The sequence below is a fragment of the Ptychodera flava genome, assembly GCF_041260155.1.
Source record: "Ptychodera flava strain L36383 chromosome 23 unlocalized genomic scaffold, AS_Pfla_20210202 Scaffold_23__1_contigs__length_28996876_pilon, whole genome shotgun sequence".
NCBI classification, from domain to species: Eukaryota; Metazoa; Hemichordata; class Enteropneusta; family Ptychoderidae; genus Ptychodera; species Ptychodera flava.
The window spans coordinates 5,568,910-5,595,283 of record NW_027248277.1 but is presented as its reverse complement, the minus strand read 5'-3'; the positions used below and the strand labels follow the sequence as shown (position 1 = coordinate 5,595,283).

The 26,374-nt window shown below is 38.2% G+C and overlaps 1 protein-coding gene and 2 long non-coding RNA genes across 4 annotated transcripts in view; 1 reads left to right on the top strand and 2 right to left on the bottom strand.

Moving 5' to 3' along the window:
• Positions 1 to 5,438, bottom strand: part of LOC139124070 (uncharacterized) — a 73,196-nt gene extending 67,758 nt beyond the window's left edge. The window contains exon 1 of the long non-coding RNA XR_011549857.1: positions 5,202 to 5,438. This is a non-coding gene — a long non-coding RNA (uncharacterized lncRNA). The remainder of the gene's footprint in view (positions 1 to 5,201) is intronic.
• A 49-nt stretch (positions 5,439 to 5,487) lies between these two features.
• LOC139124068 (homeobox protein Hox-B7-A-like) lies at positions 5,488 to 13,901 on the top strand. The gene is made up of 2 exons (XM_070690199.1): positions 5,488 to 6,545; positions 9,642 to 13,901. The coding sequence occupies exons 1-2, from the start codon at positions 6,056 to 6,058 to the stop codon at positions 9,920 to 9,922; spliced, it is 771 nt and encodes a 256-aa protein (XP_070546300.1). The 5' UTR covers positions 5,488 to 6,055; the 3' UTR covers positions 9,923 to 13,901.
• An 8,004-nt stretch (positions 13,902 to 21,905) lies between these two features.
• Positions 21,906 to 26,374, bottom strand: part of LOC139124061 (uncharacterized) — a 153,741-nt gene continuing 149,272 nt past the window's right edge. For both annotated transcript variants that reach the window (XR_011549852.1, XR_011549853.1), the window contains one exon: positions 21,906 to 23,184. This is a non-coding gene — a long non-coding RNA (uncharacterized lncRNA). The remainder of the gene's footprint in view (positions 23,185 to 26,374) is intronic.

Sequence of the window (26,374 nt, the reverse complement as noted above, 5' to 3'; positions counted from 1 at the left end):
TTTGTAAAGGTATCAATGTATTTAGCTTTTTACCAGAGTATGATGTGAATGTTTGAGAGTGCATATCTGCTTGTCAGATGCTAAAACTGTTTGTACAGGATAGGATGCTTCGCTTCATCTGTGAAACATAAATATTCAAAAATACATGTCACCCCCAAAACGCTGGATATCGGCGTTTACGTTAAAAATAAACTCGGTAATATTGAAAGGCTGGTATATCCGAGCCATACGTCACCGGAGACAGCGATGGGTGTCGTTGACAGGTCACCGGTTGAGGTGCTAACACCGGCTCGTGCGACAACGAGACATCGCTGCTAGCTGTTAACACATACCGGGGTAACAAACGCCATCACTTACAAACTCGCCGACAAAAAGGCTTTTCAGGTCACAATTTGTGAAAAGTCCTTAAGATTAGCGTTGGATTTTCATCCCTGCATATTGGCGAACTTTCCCCTCCAGAGCTATACCGTTTTGGGAAGTGTCGCATTTTATTTTATATTTCAGTTTATTCTGATTTTGAGTGCTATGATTATACTCTTTTTTTTCTTCACTGAAAGTCTAGGCGTGAATTTTCTGCCAACAAAATTCACAGTCCTTTTCAAAATTATGTTATGCAACTTTGCTAATCACAGAGGAAAAGCCCTTAATAGTCCCATTTTATATTTTTTCTCCCCACAACATGAACTGCCTGTAAACAAGATTTGTCAGGTCAGTTTTATTTTGCCTAAAGAGAGAGATTCTGATTAAAAGCTGTAAGCGGTTGAAAACTCGCCAACATCTTGACAACTAATTGTACAGTGGGTGTCCCCCTGATCCCAAGAAGTTGCCAATCCCTGTGAAAGTCAAGATTAACTCAGCTACCACCAGTATATTCATCTATTGACTTGAGAGATACATGCGTTTCTTTTCGATCATTCTATATCGCCTTCCGATTTAAAACAAATTTTGCAAAAAAAAATGTTGTATATTTTTGCGGGCAAGTGACCGACTTCACTACCATGCGAAATGTGGCACCAGCACACAGGACAAATCGTCAATCGTCCGGCTAGTCCAATCGTTGAATGTGTTTAATTTTGGGTCAACGTCGACAGAAAACACCCGCATCGGTCCTCGACTTATATGCGTTGTACGTACGATGTGTTGGAGAAATCTTGTTAAACTATTCACCCGTTATACAAGGCAATAATAATAATAATAATAATAATAATAATAATAATAATAATAATAATAATAATAATAATAATAATAATGTCACAGCAGGCAATCGCTGGGAAAATCGCGCTACACACAATACGCAATATTCAACGGAAAATCAAATATTTTTGACGCTGAAAACGCTCTACTCCCTCCACTTGGTATAGGTGGCGGGAAAAATTAGTGTAATTTCACGGTTGACAGTGAATCTCAAATTCAATGAGTGAAATCATAGTTGAAAAAAAGGTTAAGTGTATCACATTTTGTGTTCGTATTAGCGGTCATACGAATTTCAGAACAAGTCAAAACCTTACTGCCGTCACTTTAGCCGTGAAATACACACGAACGTTGACGTAAATGAGACACCATAATTATAACGAAGTTTTAAAATATACTACAGTGTTGTGGTCACTGACATGTTTATGAGTTCGTCTGTTTGTCTGTCATCATCGTTTTATGACAATTTTTGAGTTATTTTGTGGCCCTATTACCATGCTGGTTGGCTGATTGGCCACGACAGAAATATGGCGTTCATCGGTTGATACGTTTACTGGTTTGGTTCCATGGTAGGCAAAAAATTCACGGCGCGTCGAGAAAGCGATGTCCTGGCAGCGAGGTAGAGCTTCGACTCATGTCTGATGGTAAATACATTTGTCGACCACATTATTCGTGTATTGTCGCATGGAATGCCTCGTGACTGTCTGGTTCGGTCCGCTCATGGACATATCTTGTCCCTTCGACACACACATTCTCTCTCTCTCTCTCTCTCTCTCTCTCTCTCTCTCTCTCTCTCTCTCTCTCTCTCTCTCTCTCTCTCTCTCTCTCTCTCTCTCTCTCTCTCTCTCTCTCTCTCTCTCTCTCTCAAATTTCTCCAAAGTGTTCCTTGTGTGTACACATGATATCATATACTACCCCTTCAACGCCAAGATCACAGCTTCAACTTTGTACAACAAAGAGTAGACAAATGCATTTATTCCAAAAGCAAACCGTCCACTTAATTTTCAATTCAGTTTGTTATTTGACTACAGATCGATGTAAAACCAACAAATATTAATAGAGAACACGCTATCCTCTCTAGTTATTGTCTAAACTGACTAGATGTACTGTTTAAAAGAATCAAATAATTTCCTCAATATACTGCCTCTCAGAATTGTTCACAAAAAGTTGGCGTATTCCACTGCCTCATGATATGGTTTCGCAGGGGCAGATTGGTCAAACTAAACGCAGACGACAAAAAATAGACGAACGATACAATGAAAGAATGGGGCTGTATTTCTAAAGGCATTTTTGTCAGGCTGCATATGTTATATTTATCAAACGGCTTTGAAAGTATACTGGCAACTGTGCACACGCTTGTCTATGAATACCTTCTTTTTTGCGAGCACGCCATTTTTAGAAATATTGTCATATTTTTGAAACAGGAGAGAAGACAACACCCTGACTGAATCCGTAAAAATGCTCTCCTATTTCGAAGGACAATTCAGAAGGCCTGTCTGTCGACCTCTATCGTCGATGAAATAGATAGACTTCCCCGAGAGCGGGAGGGTGGTTTAGAGCGACCGCTGTGGTGCAGAGATCGCCTGGGCAGTGGCCTTCTTCGGAACTAGACCCATGCTGTCGTCGACAGCGAGTAAAACGCAGCGGGTAAGCATTCCTTAGTGAGAATTCGTCGAAAACGTCGTGGATTTGATTAGCTTTCGCTTCACACCGAAAGTTGTTGGCTTCCCGATCGTTGGGGTCTGCAGACGAACGCGTTCGGGCGTCCGAAGTTGTGGCGCTTGACTCGCGTACGGCCGAATCAGGACTTCATTCAGTCGCTACATACAGCTATGCTTTCTGCCACCGAATGTTTGATAGTAATCGTGCCCGGATTGTTTACATCCAGGGGCCTTATGTCTTTCGACTTCGAAATTCTCAAAGAAACGAAAAAGAGTTAACAAAAATGTGATGACTTACGTAGATGAAAAGTCCAGTTAGCAAATTACATTCGATCAAATGAAAAATTGGAAACCAACATGCCACTTTTGGAGAATCTCCACAAAAATCATTCATTTAGAAATGTATAATGACCTTGTACCCTTTCGTTTACAAAAATAGCTCCTTTACGGGTAATAAATTTTAATAACAGAAAAAACAAACAGTGTTTAAATTTGCTAATTTTAGCGGTACAGAATTTTGTACTGTCGCAGTATTGATTGACAATTATCATTGCCTAATGCAAACTCTAAAAGTACAATGAAAAATGAAATACAAAAAATTGCAAGCAGTCTATCAAAGAAGAAATATCATTATGAAATTATTTGCCTGACTCGTCGCGGATCTGGCTTTTCAACACATTTAGAAACTAACGTTATGCATAATAAAGACTTTTAGAGCTTTTAATATTTTTTCTGGTGAAGTGAAAATGAAATTTTGAATGAAACCTTTCTGCACACGTTTTGCAAATATGAGGGTACAGTGAACATATGTTTTTGTGTCTCTGAGCTATTTTACAAATTAGTAAGTTTAACTGACAGTATCCCGTGAAGATTTAATTACCTGATTTAAGGACAAATTAGTGGCTAACAGTTGTGTACGTAATGCAATCACAGACTGAGCGAGGCGGGAAAACGCACGCGATATGAACATAACACTCTCTCCCATTCCCATAACGGAAGTATTTCGAATGCTGTGAAAGGAAATTTGTCTTGCAACGACCGTTCTACGCAATGGCCTAGCTTACTGAGGGCGATAGCGGAGAAAAATTTACGGTCAGGCCGACGAATGTTAATGCCCTGAAAAATATCGTCAATTTGTCAAACTATTGGCAGCGACCTCGTGTCTGTCATTGTCAGGCTTTAGCCTGAAGTACTTCTTTTTTACCTCGTGTGACTCAAGGCGGATTGTGCAGACGATTACAGAATGGACCGCTTGTCAATTAAACCTGACTGTGTCTGGCGCGCAGACGACTCTGTTTTCTGTTTCTCCAACTTTTTTGTCAAACTTTTGTTTTCATCAAATTGCGAATGCTTTCCTCGGCTGTTACGTCCTTTCCGTCGACACATACAGAACGCTAAAAGCAGTCTGCATCCCGGAAGTGAGTAAAATCGCCGAAATAATTCGGGAAAAGAACCACAAAACAAACAATCCCATGTGTCTTATTCCTGTCGGGACGACAATGTGGCGTTGTCGTCAAAATTTGATGGACTGTGAATAAATGACTCGATGATTACGCCGGTTAGCATGTTTGCACAGGTATATATGTCATCGAGCGCAATATCTGCGTCGAGAAAAATATGACAGCGATAATAAGAGACACAGTTCTCGATGACGACTTTTAAATTTGATAAGATTCCTGCTGTCGTATCAGAAGTCGAGAGCTCCCGTTAACGATCCTGTGTCAACAGATATCACAGTAAGATATGGGTCAGTATGCACGGGGAAAGTCAAAAATTGTCGTCTGCAAAATTTGTTCCAAGCTTTGACCTCGTTCAAGGACCTGGAGAGAGAAGTCGCTGCGGAGGGTGTGTAAAACGTCCGTGAGTAAGTCGCCGTGGAGGCGACGTTGCGTTTTTGAGAGAAGCACATCCTTACCCGAGTAGTGTTATGTCGGGTATCTCAAAGGAGATGCGTATAAAAAGCGAGCCACGCATCCAACGCTTATTGGCCGGATTTGTTCTTATTTATGCCTATTGCATGAGACCCCACACTATATATCGAGTCGCGAATCTCATTAAGTCGATCGAGTACTTTAACCTAAAATTGATTCAGTGAAAATCGCGCTGCGCGCACGAACTGAAACATTGCAGTTATTTTCTGGACACGTCGATTTAATTGTCAGAGGGACAGCAGCTTCAAAAATAAATCATTCTTGAAGATTTCGTTGTTGTTTTTTTTCTTGAAGTGACCGCTGTGCCAGAGAAGAGCAAAAGTACAGCGCTACCACGTCAACGTTACTTTTCTGTATTTTAGCGGACTCTGCAGCAAACTACATAAAAAAATATAACACAAAGGGGGATCTCTCCTACCATGTCTTCGGGTTGCAGTCCTTGGGATCGAAGCTACAGCCGAGCGAGGTTTAAGTCACAATATTGCTTTCCAACTTGAACCGACGCATGTGAGTAATCCATACGAGACTCAAACAAGTTTTGTCGAAGTGTGCGGAATGTACACCGATAAAAGACTATAAGAATAAGCAAAATGTTTAACAGTGGAGCTATAAACGAAAGCCGACTTGTTTTCCCCCTTTCGGAGGACGTTCCCATTTTCATTTTAATGCCGTTTTGACTGGGACAGGACCATTAAATTGTATATCTCCCCTCTAAAAACGTCAGACTACGGGGCCTAAGTTGTTACAACAAATGCCTCGGTCGTCTCACATCCACAGTCTAAAAGATCATGCCTGCCATAAAACGGCATACTTTTCTTGACCAAGGTCAAAATTGTCGTCTGGTGGAAATTTTTTCTTTTACGAAATTTATGCCCGGGTCGTCAGGTACTTGGAACCCTGAAGAAAGTGTAGACGTGTGTGCATTTGGATGAACCGTAAGAATCTAGGAGAAGCAGAGGCTAAAAATGATTTGTGTCTGTCGTTTGGGACACGAAAAAAATTGTCGTCTGAATACAAACACATAAAATCGTCCATTATTATCATATTTACTGCCTAGGCTCTACACTATAAATTTATAGAACGGAGATTAGGATTGGCTCGTAGGATGTGGGCATGTTATAAGGAGGCCCCCGGTTGGTCGGAGGGAACTTCAAAGAGAAGCCGCTATCACATGACAAAAGTTCAGGGCGGCTTTACGAGCGTGGTGAAATCGTAAAAACTTTTCAGTGGAGGACCATAAAAGCGACCGAAGCGGTCCTAAATCACTCTCCAATGACTTCCTATTTCGTGAATTCTTTGATTTCAAAATACCAGCCGGGCGACGCATGGTTTCCAAGTGGATTCGAGCCTGTGCAGCCGAGCAAATCGAAAAACAACAACTGCTACTTGAAGAGCTCGTCGGGCAGTCAGTATTCATCGTATGGAGGTGGCCTACAGCTGCCATACCAAGCCGGCCATGTCCCGGTCAGCTACCCAGCACACAGCTTTTCGCAAACTTTTAATTACAACGTTGGGTTCGGTGAGATGACCAACTACACAGGGGTGTATTCGTCTGTGGCCAGTTCCTGGGACACGAGAAATTACGACGGGCTGTCAGATCACTATCATCAGGGACTGGGGACGAACGCCGTGACCGCATCCCACCACTACCGGAAGGGCTGTCTCGCGCCCTCCCGTGACGAGAGCCCCAGCGAGCGAAACAGCGACGAGGCACCGTCACAAAGTGTGAAAATCCCTGTGTACGGATGGATGAAGGTCCCAGGTAGGAAAGCCTGAAAATATTAAAAAAACTCAAAAAGCTATGGCATATTGGTGTTTGCGTGTGCATGGTGCTGTACTTGCCACGGCCTGGCCCTCAAAACAGTCAAACTAGTTTAATAGCTTCGACCTTCGGCAGCCGAGTCAATAGGTACCGTATTTCAAAACAACCACGACAGCCGTTCGCGATAACCCAGCGAATTGCCCGTCATATCTCGGGCACAAACTACAATTTCTCGAGCAAACCAAATTCCCCATGCGACCCAAAATGTCAACGCTGAACGATTCGCTTTGAAATCGTCAGCGGGCTACACAGCACCTACCTTTTCCCGCCTCAAAGTTTTGATATCACTGAAGATTCACAACATCCACAAACCATTTTGTTGACATGTGAACCGTTAATTATATTTTACAGTCGTTTGAATGTAAATGCACATTATTGAAATTATTTAGGGTCGAAAATGTACTTAAAACACGGAAAAATATTTAATCATATTTCCGTGCTAGGTATTGTGGTAATCTGAGCTAGTATCCCCTGATCAGTTGTAAAAAATTACACGGGGAATACCTTTTAATTACTGCCCAAAATAGACTCGGAAATCGCATAATAACGATAATAATAAAAAGGGGAAAGACTCTCCTATAAATAAACCGGTCATATTTTAGACAAATTTCAACCGGGTTTTATTATTCATGTCTAGTTCGATCTCGTGCGATTTTATGAGCTACTAGTAAATCAGCCGATTCATGGAGCGACATGGTTTACCTCGTCTTGTAACGGGTCATCAAACGACCATTTTGTGGCGGGAAACATTAATCGTGAAAAGTGCAAAAAAATTGCAATTTTTTCTCTTTTTTGTGTATTCTGTACGTTTATGTGTGTAAATTTTAGATCTGCATCTTACCTATCAACGCAACATTTTCGAGAGAGCATCAGTTACGTACTCTTCTCGCTCATATCATGAGAGATATATTTTCAGGTCGTCTTTTTTACTGCCTGGAGTCGGGATTTGCGAACGGATCAGCTCGTAAAATTCGACCTACTGAGTTTTATTTTATGATCGCTCGTAACAGTCGGTCATTTTTAGTAACATACATAAAACAGGGATTCCCCAGCACACACTAAAGCTGCCAGCAAACCCAGTCAAAACAACAAAGTGTTGGATTTGAGCAAGTGTATTCCTAACAGCCTGAAAGAAGCGAATCTCAGCGACTTACTAGCCAACCGAGAAATCAAAATACACAAGATTCCCAGCATTGCCACCAAACCCACACTAAACCGTATTTTACCTCCAATAAATTTTAAAATTAGATTCTTAGGTTTTGTCTGTTGAACTATTTCCACTTCTGTAGTGATTGTCTGAACAGATTTAAAATGTTTTTCAAAATATCGGGTGAGGTAAAGATTACGCGTTTTGCAGCCAAATTTGAGTTAAATCGTGCTTCACACTACCGCATTTGTCTCCAATTCTTCTGCAAACTCCGCCTGGCTTCATTCACTCACAATTTTGTCACTTTGCCTACAGTTCATAAAACATGATCAAATCTATGCCAGCAGATCTTTATATTCTTATAACGAAGTTAAAATATCGACAATGTCATTTCGCCATTCTGCTGAGATTTAAGATGTTGTTCAATTTATTTGCTCGTTCAGATTTTACAATATTGTCTTTCTCGCCCCGAGAATCAGCTTTTCCAAAATCTCAAAATCTCGATCTGTAAAATCAAAATCTTGATCTCGTTCGAGTCTGCATTTTACATAAAGCTCTTGTCTTGTAAAAAATATTGAGCAAATATATTCGCGTCTTTAGACTGGAAATGAAAATTGCTGGTAGGAAACAATTCTGATCAACCTTTTTCTTTTCGACCAGAAAACTGGTGTAGTAAAGTTTAAAATTTTCTCTTCGCTGGAATTTTTAAAAGACGAAAATATACCGAAACCGTTGCTCAGAGCTTCAGTCCATTTAACGGCATTTTGCTAGAAACCTAGTTGACATTTTGCTTATACATAAATTTTACAAAAATATGGAGGTGCTTCATTTTCTGGAAATTTTAACGACGCTTCAACTATTTTTGGTGTTTGGAGACTAATCTTGTGTTTTGTGTAGAAAAGGAATAGGTTTGTCTTTCAATTTTGAAGTTTCCTTCTTAGATTAGCCTGCGGTATAGAGTTTGAGAGAGTTTGAGAGTTTGAAAGTTTTGAGAGAGAGAGAGAGAGAGAGAGAGAGAGAGAGAGAGAGAGAGAGAGAGAGAGAGAGAGAGAGAGCGAGCATAGCTGTTGTGAAAAGTGTCAACTCAATGTGTGCTGCATTTTTACAACTGTTTCTTTCAAGTCCCCAGCGATTCAGGATTGTCAGTTTTATTGGACATATGCGACAAGCAAACACGAGACATAAACTGTGCGATGGTCAAACATTCTGACGCTCACCTTGTCTTCAATGACGGACAGAGACATTGTCCAAAACACAAATTCGACTTCAGAAGAGACAGAGGTGTCACCGTCATGGTCGTAAATAAAGCTTGTTCGTAGCGACAAACCACCTCAATAGTGAAGTAGAATTATTCGGCTCGTTACGGACAGATCACAGAGGAAATATCTACCCTTGGAATTTCTATGAATCCTATTTGAGTCTGGGTCAGTCTAAATTCGTGGCTTTTCCGTTAATTAATCTGTATATTTTGAAAATGTAAGTTCGAACCACTACCGCACCGAGCTCAGGTGGAAATTCCTTTGAAAAAAACCTTGTAAACGACAAGAACGTTTGTCTGTAATCATGAATTTGTGATTCCCTTCTTTGTTACATATTGAGACTCAGGGCCCTATTTGCTCTTTATGTGTCGTCTGTATCTTCGTCTGATGTCTCATTTGACAGTTAATGTCACGACAACTCCCAAAAATTGCAGACACAGAAACAATCGGTGATTGTTTGTGCGCTACCGTTCGGATTTGACCTGCGTGAGTTGACCTTGGAACAGCGCGGCAAAAAAACCGACACATTTTGTCGTTTGCCGTCGTGATTTCGCAAGGAACGATAGCCTTCGACACATAACTGTGTTTGACAAATAAGTGTATTTGTATCCATTTTTCCTTGGCCTACAGGAACACAAATTGTTGGTACTGACAAACGAAGAGGCAGGCAGACGTACACCCGCTTCCAAACTCTCGAATTGGAGAAGGAATTCCATTTCAACCAGTACCTGACACGAAAGCGCCGGATAGAAATCTCCCAAGTTGTGGGACTCTCCGAGAGACAGATCAAAATCTGGTTCCAAAACCGACGCATGAAACAGAAGAAAGAAGGCAAAAAGGAGAACGTTAACGCCGACAAAGATGAAAATTCACCCAAAATGGAGACGAACAATAACTGCGTAGGGAAGTAGCGGGCAGACTACGACTTGTACAAGCACTACAGGACAATTTTAATTTTACGCCATTTTGTATCTCGATAAGGTCAACAACATTTTCACGCTGCCTTGTTGTTGTACACAAACCATAAGCAGTATTACCTCATGAGAAAATTGATAATATAATACACAGTAAATAAGATAGATATATAAATAGATTTTGAAGAAATTTACAGTGAAAATTCACTGCGTAGGCAATATGTTCCAAACACAGACCTTGTGTGTGAAGTCCGACGGCGGACACGCTCCTGTGTTCGTCAAGGGGCAAAATCACAACGCTACCTTAGCAAATGCCAGGTTTCAGCCTGGAAGATAATGATACACACTTTTACGACCTGTCGTTAAAGCAGTGTTTAAATGTCTGGAAAACAGTATCTTATTCGGATAAAACGTCATGTATGTCGTTTCTGTTTTGAATGCAATATTTTCAAATAGTACACATATAAGGTATAACTTTTAAAGTCAGGTTTATATGCAGAGTTTAGCTGTTTTATTTTTATCTCTTAAAATTGTGCATGTTTTTTCGTGTTTGTTATTCGCGTAAGGTTATCGTGTATGTTATGTCATTCGTTACGCTCAAATAATTTTACCCGTATTTCTTGCCTATTTTTTCACTTGCACATAATTGCAAACAAGCATTGCTTTGTTTCTGCGACCGACACTCTATGGCTGGTTGTATCCGAATTCGGTGAAAATTTCTTCGAAAATTTGTAGACTGCAGTGTCGTCCAGGCGTCTTAGTTTTCGCGCCAAGCTAGTGGAATCCTGTCGACGTCCAACAAAAACAAACAAACAAACAAATCTTTCGCTGTTTCTCAAGTCAAATAACAAACTCCAATGTCAATGTCGACCTCACCGTTAGAATGGTTTGTATATGTGTAAATGATTGTTGAAAACTTATACTTGATGAATGGCAGACGATATTGTCTATCGAAGTAGGATTTCTTGGTCAAATCTTAAAGTAGATAGAGACAAATTCCAGTATTATCTGTACGTTCAGTATTATTGTGAAAAAAGTTCTGTATTATTATTGTTGCCAAAGTACTGTTTAGCAAAATGACAAATTTTAAAAAATACCGTCCCAGCATCATCGTCTAATTCAAGCGAGAGATGAAAAAAATCTGGTATGAAGTATAAAATTTATTCCTTCTAATTAAAGGAGATTACGTTTTTATGAATCAAAAGCGTGAATTTATTGGTGGCAATATTAACCCACCTGTCTACGAGTAGTACGCGCTGAACTGAGCAAATACGCGTACACCACGCGTCGTATGTTTTGGATAGAAAGCGTTGATTTTTGATGGCTAAAACTTGATACTATAAAAGTTGAAAAAATTGTAAATGAATTTAGCAAGGAACAATTCGGTATGTTTCAATGTGTATTTATCGCTAAACGGAAAGTGTATGTTGCTCTACCAGCGGCCTTTGTTGCCACACTAATATATAGATTAGTTTGTTTTAGGACCTTCGCTGACCGGTTTTCGACATTTTTTCGTCCTCGTAGCCTTTTTTGTAAACCGCGATATGCAAGTGCGCATGACGGCATTTTATTTGTTTGTTGATTAAAACAAGAAGAGAAATCTCCAGTGCCGGGTTTCTAGGTAATCTAATTTTAAACACTAGGCCTATCTGTCATACTCGTAACAAGCAGAAGGGCAAGTCACGCCAACTTGATTCCTTACAATATATAAACAAAACAGCTTCCAAGCTTAAACATCCTTTGATGGAACCAGCCGACTAGCCCCAGATAAAGAAAACAGGGTCTAGTTTTTAAGTAGTGACGGGGGAAATTTATTAGGCACGGGGACACACTAGAAGAATACCGACTTCTACAAACAAAACGTCGTGAGGGTTGAACACTTTCCTTCAGAACACAGACCTTCTATTCCTTGAAAGAAAATTGAAAACTAAAAATTTGCGGATAAAATATGATTTACTCATGCGAGTTAATCTTTTTACAACTTAGGCTATTTTGATTAAAGTTGGCAGTATCCAACAAAAAAACATAACTAACTTTATTTACAATAATATATAGTAACTATAGGTTTGCATGTGTTACAAAAATTGTATTTTCGTAACATTTTACATTTTCTTCCATATATTGTCGTCTTCCAAAAATAATTCAACAAAGCTTTGGTTTGTTTTTCTTTATAGAAATTATATATTTTTGTAATATTATACATTTATCAGTATTACGACGAAAGAGAGGAATTGTTTTTAGGGCGAATGAATGGACGAGTGTTTGAAATCACAGTCCAAGTGGTTATGTAGTGTAAAGACTTTTCCGTGTGGTGCTATTTTTTGCAGCGATGCCAGTTTGACATCGTACTTACTGTAGGACGCAAATGACGGGGCCTGTCAGAGCTTTTCCCCCCGTGTTGGAAAATTCCACTACAACTCCAGCACGTTGAAGGTTTATAACTGCTTACGCCATTTTTGGCGTGCACTTTGAAATTAATGTCAACTTAAATTAATTTCAAACATGGAACTGAATTCTGCAGATATTTAAAATTTGTGTGTAATGTAATTTACATAATAAGGCGTTGGCGTGAGATATGGTTCACCAGAGCGGGAGTCAGCGATCGAAAGCATATACTTTTTTCGTGTTGAAAAAGCTCCGTAGGAATGCGGTGTATCTTTACGATGTGTGAGCGTGCTAGCCAGAGCGTCTTTATTTTGCACTTTGCAAAAATGAGAATCGACGATGGGACGAGATTGACTAGGGCAGAAAACTGTATTAATGCCAGTCCAGGGTACAGTGTAGTTTTCCTTGTGGTAACCGATAAATCTGTCTTGATATTCTAAACATCACAATTAGCACATTTCAGAGGAGCTGCCCGGCCTATCAAGTGTCCCTCACCAATACTTATTCTGATTCTGTCATCTCGTTTAATACGGTAACCGTATAGCCCTGTCGCTCGGCGCGTTTTCCCGCCTTCTCGGAAACTCGGCTCACTCCTGTCAGAGCTACGCCGCGATCCCGCCAGTTTTGTAAGTGCAATACCGTTTGGTCACCTCCGGAACAAAGCGGACGCAAAATTTGGGAAAAGTTCGCACAAAATTTGCAAAATTCGAGCCAAATGTTGAGAGTGGCAGATCGGACGTGTGGGACTCTGGGGTTAAGCTAGCTGCCACTCGTGGTTGTCCTCACGCAGTACAAGTACACAGACGACTTTCTCATCCTGATACTATTTAATACAAGCTCTCGTACGTCACAATAAAGTATTCAACACTGCCAACATGCCGGCCTCTTTTATCTGCCATGACGAACCAGAGAATCTTATTTTGTCGTGCGGTTCACATTTTCGATGGAGCAAACTTGTCCTGAATTCCCCGGCGAATTGTATTTTTTTCGAGTAGATTTATGTAGCGAGAAGCACTCGACGAGTTCTGTATGGAATGAACAAGTCACGTAGATCAAAGTACTGTAGAACTTTCACTCACAATATTTTGTTTTGTTTTTTTGGGTACATTAGATGAGTTTTCCAGCTTACAATATTAAAGTGAGACAAGTCTTACAGTACCTCTTCGACCATGCTAGTGTACAAATACTATAAAGGGTTTATTTCACAGCTTGACAAATCATAATAAACACTGACGTCCATAACAACAGGTGTTGCTATTGAAATGAAAGCTGCTAGGGAATGTGCTCCTGTTAATTGCTATTTTAATCGAATATTTTTCAGAATTTATTTCAAAACTAGAATTAACATTTATAATGTTGACTTGTCAGTCTGTCGATAAACTTGATGACGTCATTCTGTATTTATTACTGTAGCTCATTTTTGTGAGTTAATATTAACTTTTATCGCACTCGTTTTGTGATATGTAGGTCATTTGTTAACCTTTGACCCAATCGAAAAGAACACACAAATTGCTCATTGCCGGCTCGTCGTTTTGCGCTAATTGACAACTTTTATACGTGATAATAAAACTTAAGTTTTTATTATTAAGAACCAATCGTTTGCTTTGTTTCACTTCATTTCTCTATACATACACAATATCCGATACTACATGCACAATATCCGATACCAGGAAGCGAAAGCAATTCACATGTAGCATTCTGTTTCATCTGATATATATATATATAATATATATATATATATATATATATATATATATATATATATATATATATATATATATATATATATATATACACATATATATAATATATATATATATATATATATATATATATATATATGCACGTATGTAGATTTGAAGGATGGATGGATGCATCGATGCATGTATGTTCGTCCGTCTGTCTGTCTGTCTATCTGTCTGTCAGTCTGTCTGTCTGTCTGTATGTATGTATGTATGCATGCATGCATGCATGAATGTATGTAGGTATGCCATCAACATCGTCATAATCATCATTAAATATCGAAATGGTAACCATTGTGTGTTGTATCACACAATTTCGTTTTCTCAATCAACTGTTACAAACAAACGAAAGTAACACGAATATACTGCCTTGTCAATAAAGGAATGACTCATTCAACTTCCCTTGTCTGAGATGACATATTTTTTACAAAACATTTACAAAATTAAGTTTTAAAATGTTCTAACTGTATATGATAGCGCCACTGCGTTCTCGACCATTCATCCCAATATTTATTCAGAGTTGAAATTTTACAATTACTGGTGAATCTTTGATAGTTTCGTTAGAATAGAAAACGAAGATTTACAGCCTTGTTTTGGCGATCTTTTTCTATTGCTCAAGCGTGATATATATTCAAGGCACTGCCAATGAGATCCAACCTTCATCGCATATGCAGCGGACGATTTTCCGATTTTTGTTCTGATGACCGCCCCGAGTCAAATGTATTCGGCCTTCCTTTGATCTGGAGCACGTCTCACCGTAATGAATGGCTGCTGGCCTGCATAAAAGCCACCGCCGAGACCATAGGCACTTTGACTGATGAAATATCTCAGCGATTTCTCCGCCAATATAGACAAATTTTACGAGTATAGATTATTCTTGATATTGTCAGGTGTGTGGGTAGGAGACGGTGGCCGATTAGCCGTGCTATGCCGATTTCTCCGCTTGCTTAACAACTACCGGAATTGGATTTTTAAAATTATTAGCCCCAGAGGATGGTTATATGGAGACTACGATTTGTTCTTGTACATTTTCCCCTTCAGTGAGCTCAAAACATTCCTCTCCCTGTTTGGTCACATCTTTCCCCAAAACTATTCTCAAGACAAAGTTTATCATCAATATAGGGGTGTTTAATGGCTTCGTGCTGACAGCGAAACATGGAAGCGGTTAGCAAGTAAAAAGAAAGCAATTTTGAGTCGCCATTTCTCATTGTTCCCGGAGCTTCACACAGGTCGCCTGAGACCCATCTCAGGGTTCATTTTGTCAGCCGCATCGCGTACCGTTGCTAGGAGACGACCAGAAGCATCCAAAGGGGACCTTCTTCGATGTTAAACAATTAGACGTCAGTGTAAGAAGCACAAACGCCGAGTGAGAAATTTAAGAGAAAAATGAGAGAGAGGGGGGAGAGGGGAGAGAGAGGGGGAGAGAGAGAGAGAGGAAGAGAGAGAGAGAGGGGGAGAGAGAGAGGACAACTATATAGTACATTTGTAAAGTAAGTACTTGATATAGGACGAGAACAAGCAATCTGCAATTGGATAGAAAGTCGGAACTTTATGTTTACCTTTCATGGGATACGACCCATCAAAACCAAGAAAAATAGACTAAATCTTGACTTTTAAAATTGCGAAATGTCGAAAAGTTGTGAAAGTTCCAGAGGTCGCGTTACCGGAACACATTTTAGTGAAGACTAAGAGATGGGGTTACCTTGACTTTGTACATGCAAGTTTATAAGTATATAATTCTGCTTTTTGCATTTGGCACTTTATCACAGGAAGATACATTTAAACATAGATACATAGATACATAGATACATACATGCATACATAGATACATAGATACATAGATACATAGATACATACATACATACATACATACATACATACATACATACATACATACATACATACATACATACATACATACATACATACATACATACATACATACATACATACATACATACATACATACATACATACATACATACATACATACATACATACATACCCCCAAGCTATGTTAAAGGGGCTTTGGCTGTAACATTTGATGATTAAATAAACTTTTTTTGTTTCGAATGACTGTACCCACCAAAGCATGTTGAAACTCGAAATATTTACCTTGTCGACCCTTGTATATGTATAAACTGCACTTTTATTGTTTTCATCTGAATTCTAGATCGGACCAGTATTGGCATGTCAACAATGACAATGCAGTTTACACATGTACAAACTAGGTTTCTAAGCTCAACACTGCGTGTCTCAACAATCCTTGTGAAGTAGAGCGAGAAACTAGTTGATGTATAAAAAAATAAAATAGTGGAAAACATCATCAAAATTTACAGACAATCGACTTTGGTCCTGACTGAACACGAATCATCAACAATGAGATGAACATTACAGACACACAGTGACAAACTGAACAATACGTAATTGACATGATTTCAGGATTAGAGCAAGAAAATGCATCATACAGTGAGAGAGAAAAATATTTGAACATTCAGTGACAGTCAGAATTAATGGGGCTTTGAAAGGGTGAGATATTCAAATGACGAAAGCCCCTTGTGCCGAAAGGTACAAGGCAGACCGCTCCAAAGATTTACTGGATTGTACATGGTACGATATTCTACGCAAATCTGTGAATACTATTGACTTCATCATCGTAAGGGAGACACTGAAAGCGGAAAACAACAGATACAGATCAACGAACCAAGGGCGGCTCTTTTGCGAATTGACTTCAAAGTTCGACTTGCTTGTAAGGAAGACAGCCGACGACGCGACGGCGATCCGCTTCAAATAAAAAAAAGAGTTAGTTATGCGAACATTCAAGAAGAATCTAAAATAAACCGGCTGATGAAACACATGGACACGCACTATCGAGACAGCATCATCACTCTCGTAACTGTGACAAATATCTTTGTCTTAGAAGGAAGCGAAGATGTCGCGTTTTATTGGGAGTACTTGACCAGGCCCCTGTCCCCAAGGATGATGGACAATGCAGCTGGCATAGAAATTAATGAAGAGGGGAACCTTTGCTGCAAGTTTCTGCATGAAGTATTTATGTAGTTGCTCGCTTGTCTTCATACATCATAGGGTAGATTCGCTCCGGCTTTGCAATCAATTACAGAAACATTTGCCAGAATGCCCGTAATGCATGGTAATACAGTTATGGTACGCTCCAATTATTCATGATCCTATACTAATCACTCGAAATTACTAATAAACATTTAACCTATTACAATTCCTCAGGCTCCCTCGTTAAATAGACGGACGAGACGTGAAATCTCTGCCAAATCGAGGGACAGACAGGGATATACACACTGACAGAAATCGATAACCTTTTACCAATACTTTAGGAAGAGAGACACAGACAGAAACACACAGACAGGAGCAGATACAAGGAGGGAACCACAGATAAACAGAGAAAGAAAGAGACAGAAACAGACAGAGAGCCAGAGAGAGTGAGAGAGAAAGAATAAAATAGAGAGATAGAGATAGAGACTAACAGATACAGACAGACAGGGAGACAGAATAGACAGAGAAACAGAGACAGACAGGCAGACAGACAGGTAGACAGTGACGAGGAGAAACAGGGTGACTGACGGTCAGAAATTTATCATTATCAATATGTCTTGAAAGAATCCTCAGGTTTAATGAATTGACAGACGGCCGCTTTGTTCATTGCATCATATTCCAAATTATCTGTACAACAGATCAAAGCAGAACCCATCTCACCGGATATTGTTAACTAGCGACCGGCCCTCTATAGATTGAGTGTATCCCTTTTTACCAATTGTAACCAAACTATGCAGAAGTTCGCTGACCTTCGGTCAGCACTCAAGAATGTAAACAGTCTTTATACTTAATGTTGTAAAAAATGCATACTCCTTGCATAACATCATAGTGGCAAAAATAATTATTTATTCATCAATAAATAGGTAAAAACAAGTTAAGTCCTGAACACACTGCGAGAAGCTGAGTTAATAACTTTTTGCTGTGGAGTTGTCAAAGCTTCAATAATGGGCGCTGGAAAGTGCGCCACTACAGATACAAACTGAACTCTGAACTTGCAATAGACAGTTAGAGAATACATAGTCGTTTTGCTAAGTGCAATCAAAAAACAAAAGAAGGTGATAGTAGCACATATAAAGGCTGGTACTATCGCCACTTATCTTACAATTTGCTATGATTTATATGTGAGGCTGCTTAACTCTTATATAATGGCATGTAATCTAGTCGGCGATTTCTTTGACTACTGAGCCCAGCACTACTGTATAGATAACTGAACAGACGTTATCGGACACACACTAGATTTAAACTTAATTATCCATACCCATGGATTTCTCCTAATCTTAGCCTGGATTATATATTCTTTTCTTTGGCACACTTACTGTGAGGGAAGGGAGATTTTTTGTGAGCATCAATAGGGCTATGCGTGCTAATGTTATTGATTTGGAGTGTGTTTATTTTTTATTCTGTTTTATTGTGGAAAGCTAATTGTTACCTATGCTGTCTTGCTGCAAAATATAGGGTAGGGTACGGCAAGCTGACGATCTCTACAACACGCATGGGTGGTGACCTTTACTCAGACAGTAGTAAATCATCTGATTGGTGGGTCAAACGCCAGGCGACAGTCTAAAACAATTATCAATTTCTCGGCGATTTTGGGAAAATTCTGAGCTAGTCTGGCAAATGACGTCCACAAATATTACCGACGATATACATTGATATGCTTCATAATCACAGGTACGACTCTGACGTCATAATATGCCCAAAATGGGGCAAATACATAGAATTTATGATGTCATTTGCGAGATCATATTGTGCCAAACAAAGGTCTGCTTTTAAAATTTGAAAATCATATCTGCGTATAATTTAAACGAAATATCGGACAGTTCAACGAAAAAATTGCAGTTCGTGGACGGAGAAATGACAGTTGATTAATGAAATGACATTCCGAAATTTAAACTGCGTGAAGTTCCTTTCTTTGTCGGTTAATTATGTGGATGTCTTTGTCTAGTCACTATATACTCGATTACCTTCGCTGTGGATAGGTCGCTCCAACGCTGCGCGTTGACTTATCGTTCCGGTAACATTTGGCCTTATCGGCGGAACAGAAACGAAATTTGGAAACAAGTAAAACAGCGGCAACTTAATTGAAGATAAAACGGTACGTCTTTTCAGACGTGATCAAACGAGTACAATGGCACCGTCTGGGCTAAAGGTCATACGACCCAAATTGACCCCTCATGTTTTGCTTCCGGCGTGTCAGCGAGTGCGCTCGCTGATGGCACACTACCTAATACGTTACAGTGTTTAGCAATCGAATTTCCGCGTTAGCTCAGTTAAATTTGAATAGAGTACACCGAATCGTTGTCAATGAAAGTTCGAGTTTCAAACCGGCTACGATGTAAAAACCAATTTCACTCTGGAGCTGGGGAATTTTGGTAAAGTAAAGAGCTGTAAATTCGGATGTTGTTTTTGCACCTATGAGAACAACAGTATACAAAAACACTTCACATTCTGCCAAGGTAGTCGTAATTCATGCACTCAAAAAATACGTACTTTGTATTTTTCAAAAGAGAATTTTTCAATTTTTTTTTCTTAGGGAAAATTGCACAATAACGACAAATTCGTTGTTTTTTTTCTCAACCAATCAGAACCTTTCATTTTGATTTTAAAAACAAGATTCGTTTGTTGCGTTCACCCCGAGCGTAATACCTCTTGACCTAAACAGATGCTTTCAAACCACCAAAGGGCACAGAACCCTATCGTTAAAATCTACACTTCCAACTATCCAACCATCGCGGCGTTGTATAAATAGTACCGTTGTCACTAGCAACCAAGGCGAGCGAAACGTGTTGTTGGGCGTAACGTGCTCGCTTCTCATGTTGTGTTCACTTGGGACTGTTTAGTCATTCAAGGCCGGGGGGCGGTGCCACTTTGAAGCGGCTTCCTTTGAAGATTGGCGACCTCACATCAAGCTAAAAGTGGGACATTGACGTGCTAGAAAGTGATCAGTGCGCATGCGTTGATCCCCATCAGCGGTCTTGAGTTGCTAGGTAGAACAGAAATGCTTCAAGAACATCCAAATGTTGCACCAAAGCTAACGAATCTAACTTATCGGACCCAATTTCCCAGGTAAAAGTGGAGCAGAAATTCACAAAAATGATTACTGTTCCAATGTGTGCTTATAAAACTAACGAATGGCACGAAACTGACTGTGAAACAGCAGAGAAATAATTGATCAAAAATATAATAAAAGTCACTTCGAAACATATGTTTGAAGAATAAATGAAGATATCATGCACAAAATATGCAATAAAATTTGATGACACATAGTCTGTTTCTAATGATTATAAAATATTAACAGATGCCTGTATTTGCACTTAATCATCCTACGAAATATAGGTCATGTATTTATATTTTGATATAGTCATTTGTGAGTGATGACTTGTACCCTTCGTCCTATTTAATTAAGCCGGTTGGGGGCGAAATTCACTTTCTGGACACAGAAGGAAGAAAGTAATATACGTCTAAGTAAACAAACATGCTATTTGGAAACGTGCTCAAGGTTTTCCGTGCAACTGAGCAAACGTTAGTAATAACCCTTTTTCCTGAAAATAACCGTCAGCCATAGAAAATTTCATGTTTGTTTGTTTGATTAATATTTGTCCTACTAATATACTCTCTCCTCTTATTAAGCGAAAGATCGCATTGTTTCTTCTGATTAAATGAAACCACAATTGATAAATAAACGAATAGGACATTTCACTTGCAAATAGTTAACATTTCAACCAATCATTTTGCACGTCATTCGTTATGGTCGAATGAAACGAAACAAAGGCACATATATCGAATATTTTTACCTTTTTAGTCAGTAATTTCGACTCTCTTCTTCTGTTTAATCGCCAGATGGGTTTATAGGCTATGACGCAGCTGCTAAAAATGGAATCGTGTTTTAAAAAGTGAAACTTTACAGTTCAAGGTTTTTAAAATGAATCTTCTTGTATGTGTGAAAGAAACACATAAAAGAAAGTCAAGGCCTTCATCTGAAGGTCAAGAAAAACTGCCAAAATTGGTAAACGCCATATGTTACAAATAGGAATTTGTTTCATCATTTGCATCGAAAAAGACCCGATATGTTCTAAATTTTTTTTTTTAAATCGCGAAATGAATGTTAATTTCCACGTTTATAGAGAAGATTACCTTAGGAATACCATATCAATATAGACATTTATGTGCCGACGGGGAATTGCGATTGAATTTACATTTCGCTGCAAAAAAGATTCATCTAAAACAATTTTCGTTGGCTACCTTCAGGTAAAGATGAAAAATATCATTAAATTTCCAGCCAGCAGCAGTTTGTACATGAAACACCAGCTGTGAATAGCAAACGCCTAAATTGTACAGATCAGTTGGAATACATACTTAAATACTTCTCACCAATTACGTTATAGTTTTAAACAACGACCAATTAACTGTAAGTCACAAATTCCAAACAAACAAACCAAAATATCTGAAAAATGTTAAGGTGTCTCTGCTGACCCTTGCATTGATCACATTTCCAACACAGTTCATTTGAGGTCAGATACAATAAATAATGCTCTTACCAAAGAAAATGTAAAACATGAGAGTCATATATATATATATATATATATATATATATATATATATATATATATATATATATATATATATATATATATATATATATATATATATATATATATATATATATATATATATATATATATATATATATATATATATATTATATATATATATATATATATATATATATATATATATATATATATATATATATGAAGAGTAGCGAAACCTACACATGCACATGCTTTATTTTCTCTCAGGTTTTATTGGCAAAACACTCGAGAAAAATTTCACAAAAATTGCAACATTACATATTTATATTTCAATTTTCCCGATCTCACATGATGAGGTCAAAGGAGGGAGCATTGCCCATAAGGTAAGATAAATTACCGACAACAGATGTCACTCGAAAACGTGCTATCAAAATGGAGTTAAGGGATCGTATTTCGAATTATGACTTAATAAATTATTATGTTGATAAAGCATGTATGTAGGAAGGTAGGTAGGCTTAAGATTTGAGACATTCTTTACTATGGTAATGAAGTTGAAGATAGCAACTTAAATGTCTATCATTTGAGAAGTCGTGTATCCCTTGAGAATTTGTACTTTGCCTTTGAAAAATTATCAGAAGACACAAATGTGACTTAAATTTACAAGTTACGAGGGTTTTTCCTTCAAAATGAAGTAGTTTTTTTATTTGTCTGTACAGTTTTTTGTTCCCGCTATGTTCGCAATTAGCTATACAAAGGAGACATTGCAGAATTTAATAGAAAAGAATTTAACATCTCCTTTACACCTCTACATTTTTCTAAGCCATTTGAATTTCTTTTCAAGATTGGTTGATGTTGTCTTCGTTGATTTTCGGTCAGGAAATCTCTTTAACGAACTCAAGAGCGTCTTAGGAAATATGTTGACAAATAAGACACATATTTTTGAAATATTTTCTCGGAAAATATTATTCAAAGTTAGTATGACAAAAATGAAAGAGGAAAATGACTTTGAAATCGGAAGAAATTTTGTTGAAAGACACTGTCACCAAAGCGTAGTGAACTCCTGCTGTTTTCCTGTTTTGACTCATGCAGACACGTTGTCAAGGTCACGGTCGCGTCTATCATCGGCTCATGTATGAGAAAGTAATCACCAAGGACACACACAAAGGAAGCCGCCCAGCGTTCAATTGTCCAACCGACGAGCACGTAAGTTATCAGCACATCGCTCGGGGGAGCTGTTCGTTGCCAGGCCACGGCTCGGCATGACTAGCGTGATGCACTCTCTGCTACCGATGTACATGACCAGACTTGGGAAACAGCGCCAGTCAATCACGGAAGCTGAAAAAAAATTCTCTCGTATTAGGTATCCAAAGTAACATCATACGTGTCTACCCGGAGTCTTCACCATGTGTTCTACGTGGCGCATTCGCCGTCTGTTGTCCCTCTTTGACCCAAATTCCTTGCTTGATATCTAACACTGTAGCGGAGCTCGGCTCATGGCGGATGGAATACCAGACACTTCCCAGCACGGTATCTATGGAACAAGAGATGAAAAAGAGGACTTGTTCTAAATATAGCAAATAAAAAACATCTGATTATGAGCTGGAACGAGGCCAACACAACTTGCAATGATAGTTGCTCGAAACAAACGACTGAAATTAAAATATAAATTGGTTCCTTATCTTCAAATGATGGGACGATTATTTTTATGACGAAAATATGTATTCCTTTTGTTTATAATTCTTGAAGCAATGAATAAATCAAAAAAGGTAAATTGCAACATGAAAGACACATAAATATTCTAAAAACATGATTATTTTTCTCTGGTTTTGTTTTAATCTCTTGAATATATGAATCACAACAAATAAAAAAGAATTGACACTCTGGAAGAAAATCACGAATGAGCAATGTCCAGTCATGCACTACGCCTTCATTTGCACCGAAAAGAAAAATTACCAACATATGATAAAGCAAAACAAACACTGACAAAACAAACAGTGTCAGTAATCGCTGCAAGAGGGCGGTATAACCGAGGTAACGAACAGAGTGGGCCGTAACTCTTCCGCGGAGACCTTTGGCCACTAACGTACTACCGTGTTTATAATAAAAACAGCATATTGCGAGTGTCTGGTCGCTGTAACTGAGTTTTAATAATTTTGCTGATATGCGAGGTTTGGGAACAAGTATTACCAAGGTAAAAATGGTATAATTCCATTTACTGGTTATACGGCGGGTTGGTCAGGTACATAGCTTTTATTTAAATGACAAGAGATTCGTCAATATGGAATTTGAAATTGGAAAAAATCGTGTGTAGCTTTTACAATTGCGAAAGTAAAGTTTGGGTCAGAGGGTCTTCAACTGGACAGGTTGAGTTACAGGAAACACATGATCATATACTTTTATTTGATCTCATACGCACAGTTGTATATACACCCTTGATGTCTTGGTTGCTTTGCTTGGACTAACTTTGTCACCTTCTAGTTTTGCTTGGCATTTTCTTTTGGAATCGTGGGAATCATGAATTATATCAAGATATTTGCCATAGCAAAGCAAATGTTATGTCTTGATGTACTAAGTACAGAGGATAAATTTGTGAAAGCCATACGTTATTTATTAGCGGTGTTAACACCTAAGCGATGAAATTTTAACATTCATCGGCAGGTGGCGCTATATAACAAGCTCACTCCAACGAACATTTTACTCGTAGGTTAGACGATTGATAACCCAAGATACATACGTTATACAGGAAAATTCTAGACATGTTACATTCCGATAATCTGATGAAAGTCATAATAATGCGTTTCCTATGCAGTCTTGTGTATCTCTCACAGCTGTCAGTACTTTGCTATTCCGCTAAGTCACCCGTGGCTCAGGTGGTATGTGAGATGGACTCTTTGAATCACACAGCTGTCATATCTAAGTAATATCACATTCTGATTTCTGAAATGCACATTGTGCCACACCCACAACCCCTAAAATCGCAACCGCTTACAACTCGGGATCAAACCAAACAATATATTCAATACCAAACAAAGAGAGCTCGAATGTTGACATTACTGATCAAGAGGAATGCAAGCTATCAAATATTACTTAGTATACAGATGAAGGATGGTATTGCTGTGTTTACCTATCATCGCAAAAATTGGAAAAAACTTACACAATAAATATTATTTCAAAGAAGTATAACAAAGTTAACTGAAGATCATGGATGTATGAAACTTGACGATATATATATATATATATATATATATATATATATATATATATATATATATATATATATATATATATTGTTTAGTTCAAGATCAGCTGGAGTAGAGTGCTCAATACTAGAGTAGAGGTTGTGAATATATATATATAATATATATATATATATATATATATATATATATATATATATATATATATATATATATATATATATTTTAGTACCTGTCTGAACTGAACCGTTCAGGCACCGAGAAAATTGTTCGAGTTGGAGAAGTGCTTGGTTTATAGAGGTCCTTTTAACATAGATTTCTGTTGGAATAGGGCTGGGAAAAGGGTTCAGTTTGGACAGGTTTCCAGTTGAGGTAGGGTTCGGTTTAGACAGTTTTAAACAGGTTAGCCTACGTCAGCATCATGTATTCTTTTTTCGATTCCTAAGATTGGAATGTATATAACACACATAGAGTGTATATATATAATATTGTTTTCATCATTCTGCTATTTTATTCATCCTTTGCATATGCCACTATCATTAAAGAATGTTACTCCAGATGCATCTTACTAGAAATAATATTACACAGCAAATGATTATTTTGTTTCCACAAATGCAAATTGCATCTAACTCCTGCGAAGGTTATCAGATGTGTCGAGTATTGCTGGTGCTAAACGAATAGAGTAGTTGCCCAAGAACAGTATAAAATAAGCTTTTTAAAAAGTAAGTGTCTCTAATGATTACTTTTTTTGTAAAACTTAGTTTCATTTTGTACTCAACACAGTGTCTATATCTGTAAAATAGACTGTTATAGTTAACATGATGCGAATTCTAGTCCGGACCAGAATTCACTTGTCAACAATAACAATGCAGTTTAAACATCTTTAAGTTGAAATGACAAGCTGAATACTGTGTATCTTAACAAGCGTTTGAAAGTAGACCAAGAAATTGCAGTTAATATTAAAATAAAAAATAGTGAAAAAATCATCAAAGTTATTGCAACTGCCCCGTTAAAATTAGATAATGGAGTTATAGGGAACAAAATATTGTTCTAAATTTAAAAGAATAGTTAAAGATTAATTTATTGAAATTTATTAATCTATTTTGCTCTCGATGTACTTACACAACGCGCATGCGCAACTTGCATTCTGGCATTCTGTTCATATTTTTATAAGCTTACTGCTTACTGCTGCTCATAAACATTAAGCTGGTGATACGATTCAAAAGGCAGAGTGAATTGGAAGTTACAGTGTCCTGTATAAATCGAGTACGTTTACCTATGGACTAAAACATCAGCTCTAATTAAATATTGGCATTAAATTCCTTTTCAATTCTCTTTTCTCCTTCATTGAAAAGTCGCCTTTGAGCAGAAATGGGGAATATTGTAATATGGGGTATGTGGAAGAAATGAGAACAATGGAGTGACGTAGTTCATTGTTTTGTTACGGAAACGATTCCTTTGTTGTATAGTATTGTCTCCCTTTAGAATGAGAGACATCCAAGTTATTGTTTTTTGCTAAAATAG